Source organism: Sparus aurata, chromosome 14 (assembly GCF_900880675.1).
Source record: "Sparus aurata chromosome 14, fSpaAur1.1, whole genome shotgun sequence".
NCBI lineage: Eukaryota > Metazoa > Chordata > Actinopteri > Spariformes > Sparidae > Sparus > Sparus aurata.
Window position 1 is genome coordinate 13973664 of NC_044200.1, and position 20369 is coordinate 13994032.

At 41.1% G+C, this 20369-nt stretch overlaps 1 protein-coding gene across 4 annotated transcripts in view; it reads left to right on the top strand.

The window, feature by feature from the left end:
- ptpn12 (protein tyrosine phosphatase non-receptor type 12) overlaps positions 1–19784 on the top strand; it is a 50105-nt gene extending 30321 nt beyond the window's left edge. Inside the window, exons 13-18 of one of the 4 annotated variants that reach the window (XM_030439845.1) lie at positions 4312–4492; positions 4696–5662; positions 10951–11022; positions 13520–13573; positions 15095–15182; positions 15552–19784. In XM_030439845.1, coding sequence (XP_030295705.1) covers positions 4312–4492; positions 4696–5662; positions 10951–11022; positions 13520–13573; positions 15095–15182; positions 15552–15561 — 1372 coding nt within the window. In that variant the 3' untranslated portion in view covers positions 15562–19784. The remainder of the gene's footprint in view (positions 1–4311; positions 4493–4695; positions 5663–10950; positions 11023–13519; positions 13574–15094; positions 15183–15551) is intronic. The other 3 variants (XM_030439844.1, XM_030439847.1, XM_030439846.1) reach the window with 3 other exon arrangements.
- Positions 19785–20369: the final 585 nt, after the last annotated feature.

Here is a 20369-nt window from a genome sequence, read left to right on the forward strand (position 1 = left end):
ATCCATCAGTAGCACCAAAAAGTGGCATTTAATCGTTAGATTTTTAGTCTTGTGTAGTTATTTGTTTATCGAATCGAATTATTTATTTTACCTTGAATTAAACACTTTGTTTTGATGTTGATATTCAGGCCCACTGAGATCTATAATCCATGACATGTTGGGTTAAAGGTGCAGTATGTGAGAAGTGGCCATCTGTTGAATTCATACCTCAAACAAATACGAGGCAGCAAATCATCTGGGTAAACTTATTATGAGACAAGAAGGGCTGCGGCTAGCTGGTTAGCTCATATAAACTGATATTTCTTCACATTTCATCCCCTTTTTTTGTAGGAAAATGTTTTTATTTCTCACACTAAGGTTTTAAACACTATTTCTTCGTTATCTGATAAGAAGATCTAGGGTCATGTTGGCACAAATTCTGGTACAGACACACCTTTCTCTACCCTCCAACATATGCTAATCAAGGATATCAAGGCCTGTCTTCTTCTACGGCACCAATTCAGGCAAATCCATCCTGATGTAGAAAAACCAAGGTTGATTTTATTCTTCTAAAACAAAAAAATCATGGAAGTTAGAGCGCTCCCATCTTAATCAACCAACATGTATTATGGAACATGAGTGAAATAAATACACGCAAAAAAGAAAACCACGCTTGCAACACTTAACAAGAAATTCAACAATAATAACATGTTGGAAATGTTTGAAAAAGGAACCATTCAAACATCACAATGAAAACTACTAAAATTACAGTATCCTTACAATTGTCTGTGACAGGTTGTGCTAACAATAAGTCATTCTATACTAACCCAATGCAGTAGATGTCCATAACCTCTGTAATCCTACCAAATGTCTTTTACTGATGTTTGATTATTCCTCTTATTCATAAATTCCTATTTCACAGTTTATTTTGAGGGATTCTGTGCTGAGGAGATTAAACTCTCCAAAAGAGTCACCTCAGGACTTGGAAGTGGCACATGTCTCCTTTGCTTGTTAGCATTTCAGGTCGCTAGTTCTTATCACTTGCAAACAGTCAAATTGATGATCGTCTAATCCGGGACGCTGACACACACATTTGTTTTTAATCGGTGATCTAAATCTCTGTGGTCTGAGTGTGTGTCTCTGTGTGTGTGTGTGTGGTTAGCGACTTTTCCTGATCGCCTGTATGCATCTCTCCTCTGAACAACCTGAAACAGGAAGTGCCTCTTCAAGCTTTATCACTTTCTGGCACATCCCGCCGCTGTGAACCAACACTCTGATTAAAAATGCAGCATCTTCCCTCTGGAGTACAGACGTGCGGAGGGCACAGTGCTCTCGCTGTGCGTCTGTGTTTGTGCATGCATGCGAGTGTGGGTGGTGTTGGCGCATAAATCTCAAGTTCTTGTGAGGAACGTGCATCTGTGTGCATTCGTGTGTGTATGTACATGATGTTTGTGCGGCCGAGGTTAGCTCTTTACGCTGTCCCCAGAATGCCAAAGCAGTATGGATGATTATAGTGTTTTTATGCCTCAGGGCAAACGTGGAAGAATTCGCAGCGCATGGTTAGCTGTGCATGATGCCTTTTGAAGCTTGTTGAAGAGTCTCAGAGTAGTTGCAGAGATTCTGCAGAAGCTTTTCACGGATTTCAGAATAAATCTGAAACAGCAGAAATATTGGGTAACTTTGTTTATACATCCATCTATCTTTATCTATAGTAGAGCTGCAGTGATTAGCTGATGTTCGTGATTGAAAGAAAATTTGTTAAAACCATTTTGGTTTTTCAAGCAAAAACGTCCAACTTTTGCTGCTTCCAGCTTCTTAAATGTAAGAATTTGTTGTATTTTGTGTCATTTAGGATAGCGATTTTTTGGTTTTTGGACTGTTGGTTGGACAAAAGAAGCAAATTGAAAAAAATAACTGATGAATCTGCAGTTAATCAGCACTGTCAGTTACTGTCAGTTGCATCCCTATGACTGATATATTCATAGACAGGTAGTGTTCATCAATGTATAGTATTTTTCAAGATGCAAAATGTTTCCTATAATGACATTGTTATTATTATTTCAACGGTTGTTCTCTATATTGATATTCCTTTAGTGTTTATACAGCAGCCTCCACTACTGGAGCCCACAGGACTTGTTAAAGTTGTTTACAAACACATTAATAAACAAAAACATCTGCCTACAACTACAGCAGAAACTGCAGAAAGAAAAAATTTCACCTCCGGCGAAGCAATAAATAAAACATTTACAGCTCTAAAATAGATGTGACTAAAACATTTATTTATTTTTTTAGAACATCTGTTCACGCATTACAAGTCAAGGGAATCCGTTCCAAAACGTCAACATGATTCTAACGAGGCGGGTTACCTTGTTGAAGAGGTGAAAGCCACACTAACATTATTCAACTAGATGGAAAACAAGGAAAAGGTAGTTATAAACGAAGATCGACTATGAAGATCCAGTTCTTGGTACAGCGGTTGTGTTGCAGGGTTGCTGACGTTTTGTAGTAAAATTAAAAGAAGGTTGAATGTAAATGATGTTTGTCTGATGCACATATGTAGAAAACCTGATTTTACGGATCATCCGCACAACATTCACTGAAGTTTCCTAATTTTTCTACAGATAAACAGATTTATTTTGATGTAAACCAAAGCTCGACTGCTTCTTTTATCCATTTGATGTAAACCCACATAATATTTCGATTCATACTCCCATTTTTCACGGATGTCCTCGATTTCATCCATCCCGTTGCTTCTACTTATTTGTTTTCCTGTAATAGCTCTGCTCCCCCTCAGGGATCATTTATCTCATCTTAGAGGGAGACAGTCGCCACCAGTGGGAATCGTCATCCGTGTAATTATTAAAAACAGTATTTTTTATGCTCGCTCAGGCAACGAAGATAATATAGAAGGAGAAAAATCTCAAAAAGATAATTTATGTTTTCATTAAAGGAAGCTCCATAGGAATAATGGTGTTCGTGGAGGCAAATATGACCATTATCTTACCCAGAAGAGACAATTTTACATCGTCAGCCGATGATCGCAACGCTGAGGCGTTACGAGGAAGCCTTTTATTGTTCGACTGCAACTCAGAAGTTGATGAAGAGAAGGAAATCCCCTGTTCCTCTAGCCTGCAGCTTCTCTTTGTGTCCTCACAGCATCATGTGCGGTCCTATGTCAGCTCTTGCTTCAGTCATGTGCTCTTCATTTAGCATGTCACCACATCCTTTCACTGTTCTTGCTGTGTATATATTTGTATGCATATGTAAATTATATATTCTGTAGGGTGGAACAAAATCATAATAGTTATACTTTCCATTGCTGTGTGGCCTCGCTTTGCCACAACCTCAGCATCCTGTATATTATTCACACACCTACGCTGTGTTTATCTATAAGTGCCTTAATAAGACGCACATTACTAGCACACAGTTCTCTACATTGGGGCAAAATAGTAACGGTACAGTAGAAGTCAGTGGCGGTAAGATGAGGTCTTGTATAAAAGGAGAATTGAATATGTCTTTTTTTTTTGATACACTTCCTTTTTGCTATGGACCATGTATGTAAGCGGCCGCACAGGAAAGAATAGATACAGTAGAAGAGAAAGGAGTATGATACTTAAATATCACCTTGGGAAATTCGTCGTGTACTCAGTGGTGATTCATTCTGTTTTCAGTTTAACATCAACACATCATGTCCACCTCAAAATCCGCAAACTATGGGCCGCAGCTGTCAGACAGTTACTTCTGAGCGCATGTAATTTGTCTCATACTATCAGCGTATCATTAGATCTCTTTAAAATTCTGCCACCTAGTGGTAAAATTCTGAGCTACACAACATGAACAGAGACTCCCTTTTAGTTTTGCCCAAGTACGGTATAAATTTAGTATAAGTCAGTTTCATCATCTCACTCTCATCAGTTCTTACTTCTAAGACAGAGAATAATTTAAACATGGATGTCCTAATGTCTGGAAGTTGTCTGCCCGATGTGATGCAATTCTTGCCTTTTCATCATTAAACCAAACTTTAAAGGCACTCCTTTTTTATTTAATGTGAATAGTTTTGTACTTCAAGCAACTCGTATTATAGCGTAGAAGCCAGATATGTTCGCGTGTGAATGAGAAGATTCCCTAACAGTCAGTCTCTCACTGTATGTATCTGGCTTTGAGTTTGGTATTTTAATTATAGCGTCTCTGTAACATTTTGGTCTCTCTGGGACAGAGATGTCTTATTAAAGAACATTAAAGATTCCGTCTCTCAATGTGTGATATCAAGATGGCTCCTTCTTGCTGTTAGCTGACCTCACTTTCTCTCTCTCTGTCTCTGTCTGTCTTTAGTTCCCAGGCAGAAGGTGATGTAAAGGAGGAGATACTTCAGCCCCCAGAGCCTCACCCTGTACCTCCCATTCTGACCCCGTCTCCCCCTTCAGCCTTCCCCACCGTCACCAACGTACGGCAGGACAACGACCGCTACCACCCCAGACCTGTCATACATGTAATGGCGAATACACAGGCGCAGGTGAGTAACATAAATCTTCTGTCAGGGACACCATTCAAATATTTTTTTTCCCCTTTATTTGTGAACAAAGACTGAAAATATTGTGTGAAAATGTTTTGTATGAGGCTAAATTCTATTAATTTTAGCGTTTATATGTTTTAAAGAAACAGATGGATGATTTCTCCTGTTTGACTCTTTATATTTTCTTTGCCTTTTCCTGTCAGAATAAAGACGCGGACAAGCATCAGAACAAGTCAGAACCCAGTCCAAACAAGCAGACGAGTCCCTCAGAGCATAAAGACCAAGATCTACAAAGTCAAAAACAGCAGACTCAGGTGTCAAACCTGGATCTCAACGAGAACTACAACAACAAATTGTCTTCAACGTCGACAAAGTCAGAATCAGGCCAAAGCCAGACTCCGTCGTCGCCCCTCTCCCCTTCTGTTGAATGTTCTGGTGTTCCTCGGATCGAGAGGAAGCTGAGCATTGAGATAAAAAAGGTGCCGCTACAGGAAGGACCTCGTAGTTTTGACACTTCCACCTCCATGGGAGTAGCAGGCGCAGTCAGCAGCAGTTCAGCCAATAGCGCAGGAGTGCTGCAAAGAAGCCACGCCTTCAAAGCCAGAGCTGGCCAATCCCTGCTGACATCTAGCTCCTCGCTGTCAGAGGACTCGGGCACTGAAGGAGGAGGAGGAGCAGGCGGATGTGGGGAGAGTCCAGCAGACGGAGGCGGAGTTCTCACCAGACCGAACCACCTCCCTGTGAAGAGCGAGAAGGGAGAGACACTGGGAGGGGAGAAAGCGGAGATGAAGGCTGGTCACGCAGCGTGGGCTCAGGCCTGCAACAGCCCAGATAAACAGTTCCCCAAAACCTCCTCCTCCTCTTCCTCCTCAGAGCGTGTCGCACCTTCCTCCTCCTCCTCCTCCCACCTCTCCTCCTCCTCGTCCTCCTCATCGTCCACTCCCGTTAGGACTGCCCTGAGTTTCACAAACCCCCTGCACTCCGACAACTCGGACGAGGAGGGGGACGGAGAGATGTCCGGAGGAAGGGAGGGTTGTCGCACTAATGTTTCCACGGCGACGGCCATGGTAACTGCATCCCCTCAGCATGGAGACCAGCAGCCGGTCAGGAAGGTGTTGCCCATGTCGATCGCAGGGCGGAGCTCTCCGTCACCCTCTGCAAACACAGCAAGTATGTCAATCAGCTGCTTTTATTTAGTGAGTGAATCTAATTCCTTTTAACTAACTGGCTGCTCTCCTGACACAAGCAATTAACAACAATTAAGGAAGTCGGATAAATAGACATCTGGATGAGATAAGGAGTCAGGTCAGACGTTACTTAAATGACTCGATTAAACACTCAGGGTCCATTCAGTTCATTTCTGAGGAGTTAAAGTTCCCATGAAATCAAAACAGATTTTCAAGCTTTTTATCACACATGATCATTTGCTATATGCCAGTATCTGGCCTAACAATGACAAAAGGTTGTTTTGTAAGTATTTTACAGTTTGTTATGTCCTGGAAAAAATGTGGATGATTGATTGGACACTTAGACGAAATGCTTTTGCATCCAATGAAACACTTTTTATGATGGCACTGGAGTGGAATGTTTTCTTGTACACACAGAAACTAACTTTATCCACAGATTTGGTTGAAACTTGATTAAATCTGCAAGGATTAATCAATGGATCAACTAATGATCAACTAACTAATCAACTATTTAAATAATTGCCAACTATTTTGAGAATTGACTAAGCAGTTGGAGGTTGTTTTTTGTTTAATGAAATGAAAAAAAATTCTGACATTTTATGATGCAAACAACTAATCAACTAATCCGAAAAGATAATCAATAGTTGTTGCCCTAACTTGCCAGTCAGTATTTGCAACATTCCCTTCCTAGCTGCCTGTTTTTATAGGAAAAACACAAATATACAGAATCAAACAGCAGTCTGCCAGCAGTTTTCATGGGAAATTTAATTTCTTCTCACTGAAACGCATGTAAACGCAGAGACTAACTCTGACAGCCTGTCTTTATGATCTAATCACATATTTGCTCAGGGTCGAGTCAGTCGAGTCATTTTCAGGGTCAGAAAGGAGACAGGTCTAGGACAGTCAGACCACATGCTAATGACATATTGTATCCGTCACCCACCCACCAACACACACACACACACACACACACACTGTGCTGTACTGTTTTTACTGCTGTAAAGACAGAGGCAGAGAGAGGGAAAAACAGGACACAAAGAAAGAAAGGAAGAACAAGAAGAAACCAGACAGAGTGAGATAGCTCCAGTCTCATTTGAAGCATGGCTGTATGACTAATTGGTTGGTTTGCGAGGAATGCTGCAAATGTTAACAGGCAAACATCTGTCAAAACAACTCCACTCTTTTTTTCTTACAGCTTGTGTGTGTTTGTATAAGTGAGTGAATTCACGAACTGGGAGGGAGAGCAAAATATATTTTTGTGTGTTTTTATGTGTGTGTGTGCAGAGAACTATGTGTGCATGATGGATGGTGAAGGATCCACACTGCATGTTGCTGATAAATACACATTCACCAACTCTGTGTGCACGTTGGGTTGAAGAGAGCAGTGTCACACTGTCTGTGCATCGGTATGGCCTCACTGTCATGACTGCAGCGATTTAGATGTGGTTTGATTCTTCTGGGGACCGAGATCGCTCCTTTTTCCGCGTTGATTTCAAAATCATGAGATTCTGAAATCTGATTCTTGCTCTGATTGGCGCTGACATGGAATGTGGAATGGTTTGGCGTGGACGTTGGTTTGGAATGGTTTGATCTTGAATGGGTTCAAAGCTTGATTTAAATAAGACTGAACTGCATTTTTATTGAATATTTGGAAATTACCTGTGAGGGTGCATAACATCAATCAAAAGAGACCAGAGCTAAACCAGAGCACTTCAGACAGAGGGGGAATACAGTGCTGAAGGCAGAGATAACTGTTGTGTTGTTTTAGCATTATAACATCTCAACCTGTTCTGGTAGTCACCCAAAATAAAATCATGAACCTGATAATGAGAAAAACTCCTTTACAGTTGAAAAACTGTTTCACATTAACAAAACATGCTTCTGCTATATAACCCAAATAAATCCAAATGTTTTGGTGCCATTCGGATGTCAGGTATCATGCATCATGCACTCCTCACGTATTTCCAATATTTAAAACTAAATGCAGAGATATTTGCCTCACAGTCCTGAAGTGGACTGTTTATGGTCTGCTTGGCTTTCTGGCTCATTGTTATTAATTTGGGCTGCGGTAGCGCTTTGTGATCAGATATAAAACGCTGATGGCTGCTGTTTGATTGGTTGCAAGAATCTAACGACTGCTTGTTGACAACTTTCACTGAGCAAATTGCTGCTTCTTTGGTTGGTTACGAGGAAGCTGGTGGCTGCTTTTTTTTCTCTCCGACGAATCAGTCAAACTTTATATTTATTGTACATTTCATATAGGTTTAAGCAATAAAAAGAGTTAGAATGGGTAACCAATGCATGGAAAGGGTATGTAAAACATTTTAAATATACAAAGATTGCAAGTAAAATTTGAAGCTGAAATCTGCAAATTTGATAATGAGAAGGTAAGAATACAAAATAAACACAACAATCAAATAGACACTGAAATTGTCATTTAAAGGATAGAGTTAGCCGTCAGTGTAATTCATATTTTAATATTCAGTATTCAATAAAATTCTAATAAAAGAAGGTGAACTCTATTTCAACAGTTACTGATTCCCTCTGTTGGTAGCAGCAGCACTAAGTGATGATCTTATTCTGTTATCTTTGTCTTTGAAGCTAGAGTTTGTAATTGCACTGTTAACAGCACTCAATTTAAATGAGGAAAGGCAGTCAAGTCGTCCTCATTGGCTCCTGCTCTCATCGCTTACGGTGACATTAACCTCCCGTACAATCACCTAATGTCCTCCTAAAAATGGTGCAAAGCTAGATGAGCCATGGTCTAACTCTGGCCTTCATTAGGACTAATTTTACACTAATCTGGGCTGATTTATGGGCTTTTCCTTGGGCAGTCTTAAATGCAGCAGGAAGTACTCTCAGCTTCAAATGATTAATTCCCAGCAGTCTTCTTTAGTCATGGAGTTAAAAATGGTTTTATTAAAAAGGGGGCAGCCAGAGCGGAAGAAAATGTCTAAATCTTTAGAAATATGAGCTGGCAGTTCAGTGAAAACCATAAAACAAGTTCAAGTTCTTCATTTATCACTCTTCTAAGACACAACTGGCGGCACACATAGACTGGCAAACAAGACACCATGAATTAAAGTCACTAAAAGAAAAGGTGAATAGTCCATAGTCTTGTATAAAAAAACTGACATGTGAAAACAATTTTGAGTAATAGAAAAAGATCAACGGTAATAAGCTAGACACAGTGATGGTAAGATGAAGCCAAGTCAAACATTGATGATATACAATCTGTTGCCAGTTTATTAGGTACACTTCACCAAGCTAGTGCATTCTAATACAACAGTCCTGCAATAAATTGTATGTTCACGAAGACCATAATGTTCCGTTTTTATTGAAACCTTTTAAGAGGTATTTATTCAACATTAATTATCACTTTAGGCTGCTGTTTGGGGTGCTGTGTGACCTCATTTATATCACTGAATGGCGGTAACATAACACAAACACTGCTCTGTGTAAAGCACCATAAACTGACCATTATAACCTTGTGAATGGTGGGATTAGTTGTAGACTTAGTTGTAGCGAGGTGTAGCTAATAAACAGGCAGCTGAATTTAAGTATTCTGTAGTATTTATATCACCGAATTTGATACAACCATCACAGCTAGAATGACTGAAAGGAGATTATAAAATCAATTAGGGTCAATCAATAGTGTATCTCTGTCAAACAAGGCTAATAGTTTATATTAAAGACATATGCAAAACAAACAAACCAAAACAAAAATCTAAGGAGACTGCTCTATAATAAGGTTCTTCATACAGAACGACTTCTTGGATATTGTCCTTGAATTAAAAAGAGACATATTTTTTTTAGTTGGACGATAAGTAGCTTTTTATCAGGGAGATCAGGCGCCGTCAAGATTCTGATGTCAGTGCTGTGTCGGGCAGAGATAAATGAAAGCAGTCATTGAATCCTTTCAGGTGAATTAGTCCATTTCCTCATATTCCCGTTGCATAATCATAGTCTGAGATTATTTAGATAATGCTCAGTTTGAAGAGGGTAAGATCAAGAGAACGCAAGGAAATATAATCACGACAACTCCAGAGCATGTCACTGATTTTAAGCTGCAACTTAACTGTAATGACAGCCTGCCATTTATCTCCAAACTCCAGAAAACAACGCCAAATTTGTATTAGCACTGCTTGGGGAGCGTGTGAGGCAATGCTGCCCAAAGTGAATGACTATTTATGGCGATTTCCTCTCACAGCGATAACATGTCAGAAATAGTCCTGAAACCAACCGACGTAAACCACTGCGATTTGTGGCATCAGCATTAGCGTCGGTTACAGACACCATGCCCAATATTTTAAGTACATGTGGTTACGAGCGTGCAATGAACTTTGTCCACTGTGAAAACACATACTGTGTCTGCGTCTCCGCGCACAATCAATTAAAAGGTGCCTTATAGATGAGTGCTTGTAAAATTCAGACTCAAAGGGCTGCCATAGCAATGAATACTCACCTTAGCTTGGGATATATTCAGAACATTATTAAGGGATAAAAAGAGGCTAAATATCATAGTATATGACTGTCCTAAAATTGTTTAACCACAAAAATAACAACAATAGTAGTAATAAGAAGAATGCAACAAAGAAACAAGTAAATAGATACTGGTTAATATATTCAGGGTTTGTACGGGTGCTTGAAATCCTGGAAAGTGCTTGAATTTCAATGTTGTGTTTTCAAGGTCTGAAAAGTGCTTGGATTTTAGTTTAAGTGCTTGAAAGTGCTTGACATTATAACTCTGTGTCTCTCACAAAATTGGGATTAGACTTGATAATTAATTTCTGAAGTTTTTGCTATTATGAAATATAATTTTAGATATTTACAGCATAATACAATTTACATAATTGTGATAAAGTATATATACTACATAAGTGTATATACTACATAAGTGTATATATACTCCTTTTAGATACGTATTTTACCCCAGCAATAAGGTGCTGGAAAATCTTAAAAATGATCCTTAAAAGTGCTTGAAAAGTGCTTGAATTTGACCTTGAAAAACGTGTACGAACCCTGTATATTTTTAGAATGAAGACATGAGAATACAACATACTCTTTAATTATTTACTACTAATAGATGTATAAAAGACATTAAGTAAGTACTCCAATTAGTACCACCATGCATTGGCTAATCCAGTTAATGATGTGCTCTTTACCTGGATGCATCCTAATATAAAGTCATTGTAGACGACAGACTACAGTCAGATATCTCTCCAGTTGTTAACGTTGCTTCTCATCTGACCTCTGACCTTTTTAACCCAGACTGCTGGGACAGCGATGACTCCCCTCCCCCCCTCCCTGCGAGAACCCCCGAGTCCTTCATACTGGCCACAGGTGCGTTTGCATTGGTCAAGATTCACAGGTGTGTTTCCAGTTGCTGGATCACCTCCGGGATACATCCTCTGGTGTGTTTTTTATGGCTGGTCAAGAAGGTGGATGGATCAGTGAATATGAGCGATGGGTAACGGGTAGTTGTGTGATTGAGACCAACAGCAGCAGCTGTTTGCTACACTCACAGTCTCTGATATGAGCTGAAAAGGGAGGAATAGGATTTTCTGCTCCCATTTTATCTGGTACCTTACATTGTATGAACAGGTAGGGCCTCAGTCTCTCATCCTCACTTCAAACAGACAGATGGACTTGCATATTGCAGGTATCGGGCCTCTTTTCACAGGATGGTCTCTGAAACAACTTGGCCACCCTGCCGCCTTCTGCCGCTTCCCTTTCTTCCTGTGCAGCGCCCTGATATAAGAGGAGGAGTGCTTTAAAATAGACTAAATTAGAGCACACGCTATGAAGAGGAAAAGCACGTTCGGTGTTCTGTCAGGAGAGGCTTTATCAGCGCTACAACACTAGGGGGCACCGTTGACAGTATATCAGAGATGCAGTGCTCTTTGAAAAAAAGGAGGGTCAGCCACAAGCCGTGTCCCACACCATACTACACACATAGAATCCACAAAATAAAATAAAAACAACCATTATGCAAGCCCAAAGCAACAGCTCCATTTCAGTGTTTTATTGATGGACACTATTCTCCCACAATTCACAGAAGTCACAAGTCACATCAGCTTTATGTATAAAGCACAAAATCACAAATCACATTGCCACAGCGGGCTTAACAGTCTGTACATTAAATGACATCCTCTGTCCTATGACCCGCTGTTCGGGCAAAGAAAAAAAAAGGAAGAAACCTCTGGAAAAAAGAGCCACAGATGATGGATCCCACAGCCAGGGAACTGAGCTGCTCGCAGCAAAAAAAAAAAAAAACCTCAGAAACAAATTTTTCAAGCTGCGGCAATGTTAATATTTGCTGTTTCAACCTCGTAAATGTAAAGGCCCCCACACACCGCCCAGACGTCCAACTGCCTTATCCGACCACTCTCCGACCACTCCGTTGCCTCTTGTCTGACCCGTTCGGCAGAAAAGTGGCATTGAACACACCGCTTCGACGTGCTGCCTACGCCACAGTAGCGTGTACGTTCTGCGCTTGCGCGAGATGCAATAAGCGGGTGGCGCTTGTGTTGTGAGTTGTAAACGAGAACCTTATGCACGCAACTCTCTTTACTTTCGATCAAAACGAAACTTAACTATTTCCGATAAAAAAACAGCTGCATACTAAACATGCAGCGAGGCATTACCAAACTTACACAAATCAATTCGTCCTGAACGGACGTAACAACTAGTCTGGTGCCACTACTGCAAAACATGAAAACGGGGAATGACGGAACGGAGTGCATAGAAAAACACACAGCGCACACAGTATTCCGTCCCTCCCACACACCGCGCTGATTCGCCAGCACACCGCCAATCAGAACGGCCATTCAGCTCGCACACAACCAATCAGAGGATCCAATGGCTCAGACGTCCGACGGCCCTCCTCCTCAGACTTCGCATGCACAGTCGGATCCGACAACGTCCGCGCGGCTCTGAAAGCTTCCGACAGAGCCGAACACACCAAACATATTAGTTCCCGACCTCGTCCGAGCCTCTCCAAACGCTTCAGACGTCCAACGGTTGGGCTGGTGTGTTCCTGCCTTTAGGATTTGCTGCTTTTCTTTGTTTTTTATGATAATGAATAAAGAGTTGTGAGTTTTGGACTGTTGGTTGCAAAGAACAAGCAGTTGGAAGACGTCACTTGGATTTGTTGCTATTCTTTGACATTAATGATAAGGCTCTTCAGGCATTTTTCAAAATGTTATGACATCTTACACAGATTAAGAAATGAATTGATTAACTGTGAAACTATTCGACAGATTACTCGACAATGAAAACAACCGTTAGTTGAAGCTCTAGTGTTTTTCCTGTGTTGTCGGTGAAAGTGAGAGTCTAAAGTCGTTGTTTGACATCCAACGTTGCATGAATTGCATCATTTCATAGTTTCACAGTTGGTGTGTAGTGTGGAATTGGGACACTGGATTGGTTTTTGCTCTTGTAGTGGTTTAGAAACTGATGCACACAGATCGTGAAATGTATTAAGGGCGCGGCGACACAGCAGGAAGTGAGAGTGGTGTCTTGAGGTTTTTCATTGTCAGCATCTGCTGCTCATGATCAAAGAAGGATCTAGCTCTCACTCGTGAGGTGAGCAGAAGGCCTTAGTGCACCTTTTGCCCCGAGTGTCTCCACTGTGAGGCTGAGGTACGGAGGGAAAGGGTAGTTTGATGAAGGTGAGTGCCTGAGGAAGAAAAATGGAGGGATATTGTGAAGGATAATGAGTTTGTAAGTGTGTGAATGTGAGTGGATTTGTGCTGAATGTCTGAAGGATTTTCTTGATTTACAATCAGTCGTCGCTTCTTTCGTCAGCTCACTTTTGCCCACTCTCTCTCTCCGTCAGACCCTCTGGAGGTGAAATCGCCGGCCTCAGCTGAGTGGAGTGGTTCACATAAAGGTATGAACACACACACATCCTGACGGCCTGTTTCTGTTTATCAGCCTGCAGAGGAGTCTCTGTTTGTTTTTTTAAATTTCCCCGTGTGTCTGTGTTTATGGCTCCTCACAGTCGTTAGTCAGCAGAGCAGAGCAGGAAACAGACCTTCAGTGTTTTACAAATTAGCCCGCGCACGATAAGACTGACAGCATTTGTCAAAAGGGCAGCTTGGAGAGCGAGTAATAACGAGAAAGAAAGAGATACAGACAGAGGGAGAAAGGGGAGAAAATAGATAAAAACGTGTCTGTGGAGAGGTGAAATGAAAAATGTGAGCGTGTGCTGATCCGTGCTGAGTGATGATGGTTTCTGCCAATTTAATGCTTCAGCAGTTTCTGTGTGTGTGTGTGTGTGTGTGTGTGTGTGTGTGTGTGTGTGTGTGTGTGTGACAGAGAATCGAAGGGGAATAGCTGTTTAGCCTGAATTCTTTAATGATTTTTTTCGCTTGTTATGAATATAACTCAACAGGAGCTTTACAAGGAGTGAAAAGGCTGGGGTTTTATTTAAGTTCCTGCTGATAGACGGCCTTTAAATGTCATGAACGATGAACATGCAAGTGAAAGTTTCTTGGCAAGAGTTCACACATATTAATGTGTATATTCCTCTTACATGTAGGTGTCATGAGGCTGGTATAGCCTGGGGGCTACATGCGTTATAGTTTTTCTCAATTGCCTAAACGAAAAAACTGAAACTACGCACACAAGTCTGACGACTAGAAGCCCACGTATCATAAACAATACTCCAGAGGGCAAAACTTTTAATGTAATTCGGCTGTTTTCGCACAAAAAGACAAACGGTCAGAGTATAAAAAGGCCTTCAGGCGCAGAAGTTTACAGTCTTACTAATGGAAGCTCAGTTGTGAGTTTAGCCCAATTTCAGCTCATTGGGCATACAAATGTGCACTGTATCTGTTCTAATACAATTATTGTGTCAATGCAATATTTATATTATATATTCACAGTGTTGTATGACAGAACTGTACTGTACAATATGGCAACAGTCTTTATACCGTATGTATCATTAAATTGCAGCATATTCTGGGACAAATATAAATATTTGATCTTGCATTTATTAGACACAATATATATGTCTGTGTTTTAAATCTGAATTCGAGAATCACTTCATATTTGCTAGGACTGGTTAGTTCAGAAAATGACATGACTTTACTGCAGTGCAGCCTTTAAAACTGGGAAAAGACGACACTTAAGCCATAACATGTTGTAAAGATCATACAGTCTGATATCATGATAACGATACAATAATAATATATTGCCCAGCCTTAGTATTTGGTATTATTAGTATAAACTAGATTGAAGTGAAATACCAATTATACATTTCTGGTAATAATTACAATTTTTAACTCCCTTGAGTAAACCTACTGCAGTTTACAAAGGTCTTACATCACTGAAACCGTTATACAACACCACTGATATCCACACGACGCTTCCACCCCATTAATCTTTGTGTGTGTTTGCCTGTGTGTAGATGTGTCAGAGTGCGTTAAGAAGACATCTCCAGCTGACCCTGCATCTGCTGGCACCACGGCAACAGACAGCAAGGCAGACCTGGGTGGGTAAGTCTGCTGCCGTCCTCACTCTCAAACATGTTTCTGTGGCTGGAGGTTGTCTGTCCGGCTTCAACCAGACAACAAATACTATTCACATGAGTAATGATTTTTCTTTCGTTCTTTCTTTTTTTTGGGGGGTGTTTGCAAAAAACTTTGCTGACAAACACGGTTTCTATTAATGTCATCATTTTTGTGAAGTGTGTGGCAGTGCTTTTGCTGATTGGAAACCTAGCTTTGGGCTACATGAGCAGAAAATGTTGGATGGTTTCGAAACGGGCAAGAATTGAAAGCAGGTCTTCTTCCAGGTGGAAGACATTTCTCGCTGTGTTTTAAACCAAAGCAGCTAAGAGCTTCTTTTTCCTCCTCTTCTGCCAGGGTTCGGTAACCGCTGCATTCAGCCCAAAGGCCCCCGGGAACCCCCCCTGGAGTGGACATAATGGAATGGTCCGTCTGCCATTCCACCAACAGTGATGCCAGGAGATGGACTCTACCGATTTCACCTGACTGGTCCAAAAACAAAACAAAAAAAAAAACCACACACAAGTTGATAGATGCTACACAGACTGACAACAGCACAATTTTACATAGAAACACCTTCTGTGTAATTCTGTGCCAACACCTTCTCCAGACTGAGCCCCTCCTCATCCTCCTCCTCCTCCTGCTCCTCAGTCCTTCGTTCAAAGTGCCACTGTGCAAAAGCAGACGAACACTCGCCCGTCAAGTGGCTTGTCCATTTTAGAACAAAGCCCACATTTTTCCTGCTCAGCTTGCTGATGTCGGAGGTTTTGACTTCTCTAGACGCTGACCCGGGATCAGTGTGGTTGTTTTCCTGTTCATGGTTAAAGGATAATTCCTGTTTTTTCTCCTCTTGTTAGTGACTTGAGAGTTTTTCTCTCAGAGCTGTAGACACATCATGGATATTTGTCCATTCTAAGATTAAACAAAGAGGGATGTAGGTGTACATGTTAATAAAAAAAGTGTTAAATTAACAGGAAGTTTTCTTTTAAACCAAATGATAAAGTTTTTCGTCACAAATCAGGAATTATCTTTAATCAAAAAAAAAAAAAGCTACTGTGGGAAGCTGCTTCCTGAGGTTTAACTCAACTCCCAGAAGGTTTCCCGCTTCCTCCTACTGAATGAACAACAATCTTCAAAGCTAGATAATCTGTTACCCATGATGCAACCTTTTCTGTTGGGTATGTACAGGTTGCCAGGGTGCTCTCTCTCTCTGTTTCTCTGTCACTCTCTCTCTCTCTTTTCCTCTTTCTATGTGCTGGTGCTACATTACAAAGGATCAATGTAGTAACAGAAGGACTCGAGCTGACTGTTAGCTGCAGTATCGTCAGCTCTAGTGCTCCGTGTTTCTACGCTGATCTCCCTGTTCACCAGAGTCATAGGTTTGTATAGTTTGGTCATTGCAGTGGTCAGGGAGAGTCCTGCTCTGTAGACGATAGAGAGCATATTGTTTGACTTTTTTGGAGATGAGCTTATCAACTTTCTTGCTGACAGTTAGATGAGAAGGTTAATATCACTTCAATGTCTGTGCCATAAATATGTAGCTAGAGCCAGAAGCCGCTAATGCCAGGTTCATACTACAAGATTGTAGCGCTGAGGCAAATTGGCTCCCCATCGCTGTGTTTTAACTGTTCAAAGATGTGATCCGAGAGCTTGCCGATGCCTCGACCGCGTCCTAAAGAATATCAGTCAGGCTAAATATCTTGTTGTGTCGGGACCAGTGAAATCACACATGAGCTGGGATAGGGGAGTTAAGAAGGAGAGACAAAGGAGTCCATATTCTTTTCTTTCTCTTCCTTGTATTTTCCCAGCAAGACATCATCAAACAACCGCTCGTTTCTGTTGACATATGTTATGGAAGAAAAAAAATCATATCTCATCATTTAAATGTGGTTGCGAGACCAGACCAGACTTGTGAGTTATTCTGAAGCGATCTGACAAACTTTGAAAGTCACGCAGTGTGACCAAGGCTTTATCTTAGTTCAGCATAAGGACTTGAAACAGACTGGTAACAGAATTGCTCCAGAGCACATCTAATGCTAGTTTGATCGTATTTATTTAAACTGCACAACTACTGAAAGAGTAACTACGGCAAGTTTTGGTTTGACATCGGACTGCTGGACTATTTCTTGAGGGGGTGCAGTTACTACCTCCAGAAATAGATTGGCACATATCTCCACGCATATTTTTTAATTTTTTTTTGTACACTTCTGTTTATGGACCGATCAAACAAATGAGATGTAAATTGCTAATTAGCCAGTTGTAGAGATGTGGGAAGGTGGACTTTATTAGCTGGGCAAGCTGTTTCCCTCTGGTTCCAGTCTTTATGCTAAGCTAAGCTAAATGCACTGCACGCAGTATCATCACATTTGCTGTACAGAGTGGTATCAATTTTCCGACAAAACTCTCAGCAAGAAAACAAACACGCTTATTTCCCAAAATGGCAAAGTATTCATATGAATATCGGGTCATTCTGTGGCCGTGGACATTAAATAGTCATCCTGACATCTTAGTGTGGCGATTGAAAGTAAAGCTGAATGCAAAGATAGTTAAAATCATTCACTTTTTGACCTTTTTGGTTCGGAGACAAAGCCGCTTAAAACACAATCCCGAAAGATAAGCTATTGTGACTTTGCACAGTTGTCTGTGATTTGCCCAAAGAGCGATGTTCCCCTCTCAAGTGATTCGCAGTAAAAGCAAAGAGAATAAAAGCAGACATTTTGTCTGACACCTATATCATACAATGTTTAAAGCCAGATGGGTTAAATGACCTGAAAACACATCAGTCTGTCAGTAATGACCAAACTGATCATCTCTGTGACTCTGGTGGCTCTCACTGCTGGGACCATGAGTCTGCCTTAGTCTGCCTCTCAGAGAAGACAGCCAATGACAGTCCTCCATAATCTGGCTTCTCTCTTCAGTTCATTTCTTTCTCTCTCTCTCTCGTTCTCTCTGTGTGTATTTGGCTTCTCTTGATTTTTACTTGGGACTCAAATCCACTGTTTATTTCTGATTTCTTTTGTATTTTTTTCTGTTGTTGTTTTCTGTTGTCATTCTCCTCCTTCTGAGGCCCTGAGATGACCGACCATGCAAGTCGATTTACTCACAATGAACCTCAGTGTTACGCATCACCTGAAACTCTGAAACTCTTACAGGATTTCACAGATTACAACACCCCCCCTCTCTCTGCAGTTCAGACTTGCATTGTTTCTCATCTGACGGCCGTGTTTAGCAATCACCTGCCTCTGTTTGTGTGAGACAAAGATCCAATAAGACCACAGCAGCTAGGGACCCAGGACTACTGTTTTTCTCCTGATTTGTATCGTTCTCTGCTAACTCCTCCTCCATTAGCCATAACTATACAGTATATGCATTGTTTTATAAAGATAAAGAACTGTACAGGGCAGTTTAGGTATATAGTATTTCAGATTTTTTTCTTTTTGTTATCTCTTAAATATTCTTATTAACAGAAGATGTAAGAAAGTCAGTGCATGATGTGATGATGATGATGATGATGACGATGATGATTCCTCCCCCTTCACCATGTTTCCCCTACAAACTGTAAATTATTCTGCTGCCCTTTTGTTTTTGCTTCGGGCAAATATTTCAGGGTTTTTATTTTTATGTTGGAATTATATGCTTAAAAAGATTTTTCGCTTTTTGTTTTGTTTTAATTGATCAGCAGAGGAAACGGATCGATCAAACCAAGTCCCCCCCCCCTTGCAGATAGCTACAACGGGCTTCGAAATAAGATTGTAATAATAATATTAATGATGATGATAATAATAATTTTTTTTTTTTTGTAAATGGTATTTTAAAGTTATTTTTGTATACGCGGTTGTTTGTTGCGTCACAAGTCCACTGCTCCCCCACTTCTCTCTCCTCTTTTCATCCATTCTTCTTTACACTTTTAGATTTCTTCCCGTCTCTCAGCTCGCTCCTTGTAATGTAAAACATGCAGCAGAGATGGATCTCCTGCTCTGGACAAGGAGCATCTCATTATTTTTCTCTTCTCTTGCTTCCTCCGTACTTCCCCTGCTGTTTTTCTCTCTTTTATCCCCCTCCCTCCCTGCCACCCTCCTTCCCTCGCCTCTGCCTTTTTTTAAAAAAAGCCTTTCCTTCTCAACACGTCTGTCTGACAGCAGAGCGGATCACTTCAGCGAAGCATCTTGAACTTGTCGACGGTTTAGAGCAGCAAAATTCGGACTCTTGGACGTGTTCAGAAGCAGTCCTTTAAACTTTGTTGTCAATTTTCTTTCTCTTTCTCCAGCACATCTACTTGCCTATCCCCCCTTCACGTGCACACAAGCCTCGATCTCAGAAAACGAGCCCACCTGTGCCTTTAAGTGAGAGCCCGCCCTCCCCCTGCCTCCCTCCCCCCTCTTTCTCCTCCAATCATCATTAGCGGCGTGAGCGTAAGCGATGTGATTCGCTGCTGCTTGCTCATTGCCTCCTGTGGGCCTCTCGTTCAGCGCCTCCCCCTCGTCACCGACCGTAAACACACACACACAGACACACACACACACACACACACACAGCCCAAAATGTTTGTATGTTGCAGAAATCAATCAGTAAAAATGAACATTAAGTAAAGACGCGACTCGTTGTTTTTATTCCTTTAAGATGATGTCATGAGAAACAGTGTGTGCGGGTTGTGTTTGATGCTTTAACTTGCGCTACGGAGCAGTTAAGTGGTTAATAAATCACTTTGACTTGTCTCAAAAAATACAATAATTTAATTGGGTCTCCTACCAGCTCTGCACATATAATCCAATCATGTCAGTCATCCTGTGTGTGTGTGTGTGTGTGTGTGCGTGCGTGCGTGTAATTGTGTGAGACAGCAGGAGATCCCCTCTCACACCTGGAAGATCTGCCTGAGACGAATGTACGCACACACACGCACTAATATGGCAATTAATTAATCGCAGCAGGTGGTATAAACACAGGCACTCGCTGCCTTACACGGAGACCTTGAGGGTTTCACATTTGTATTCACCACACACACACAGGCGCAGCAGGTGGGAAGACATACTGTGATTATTTGCTTCTGCTCACATGTAGCCAAAGCTCATTTCAGATTAATTATACAGCTCATCACAGTATGATATATCTGTAAAAGTAACCGATATAAGCACCTGTTGCAGAAATCTCATGCTCTGATTGTTAGATTATCCTAAG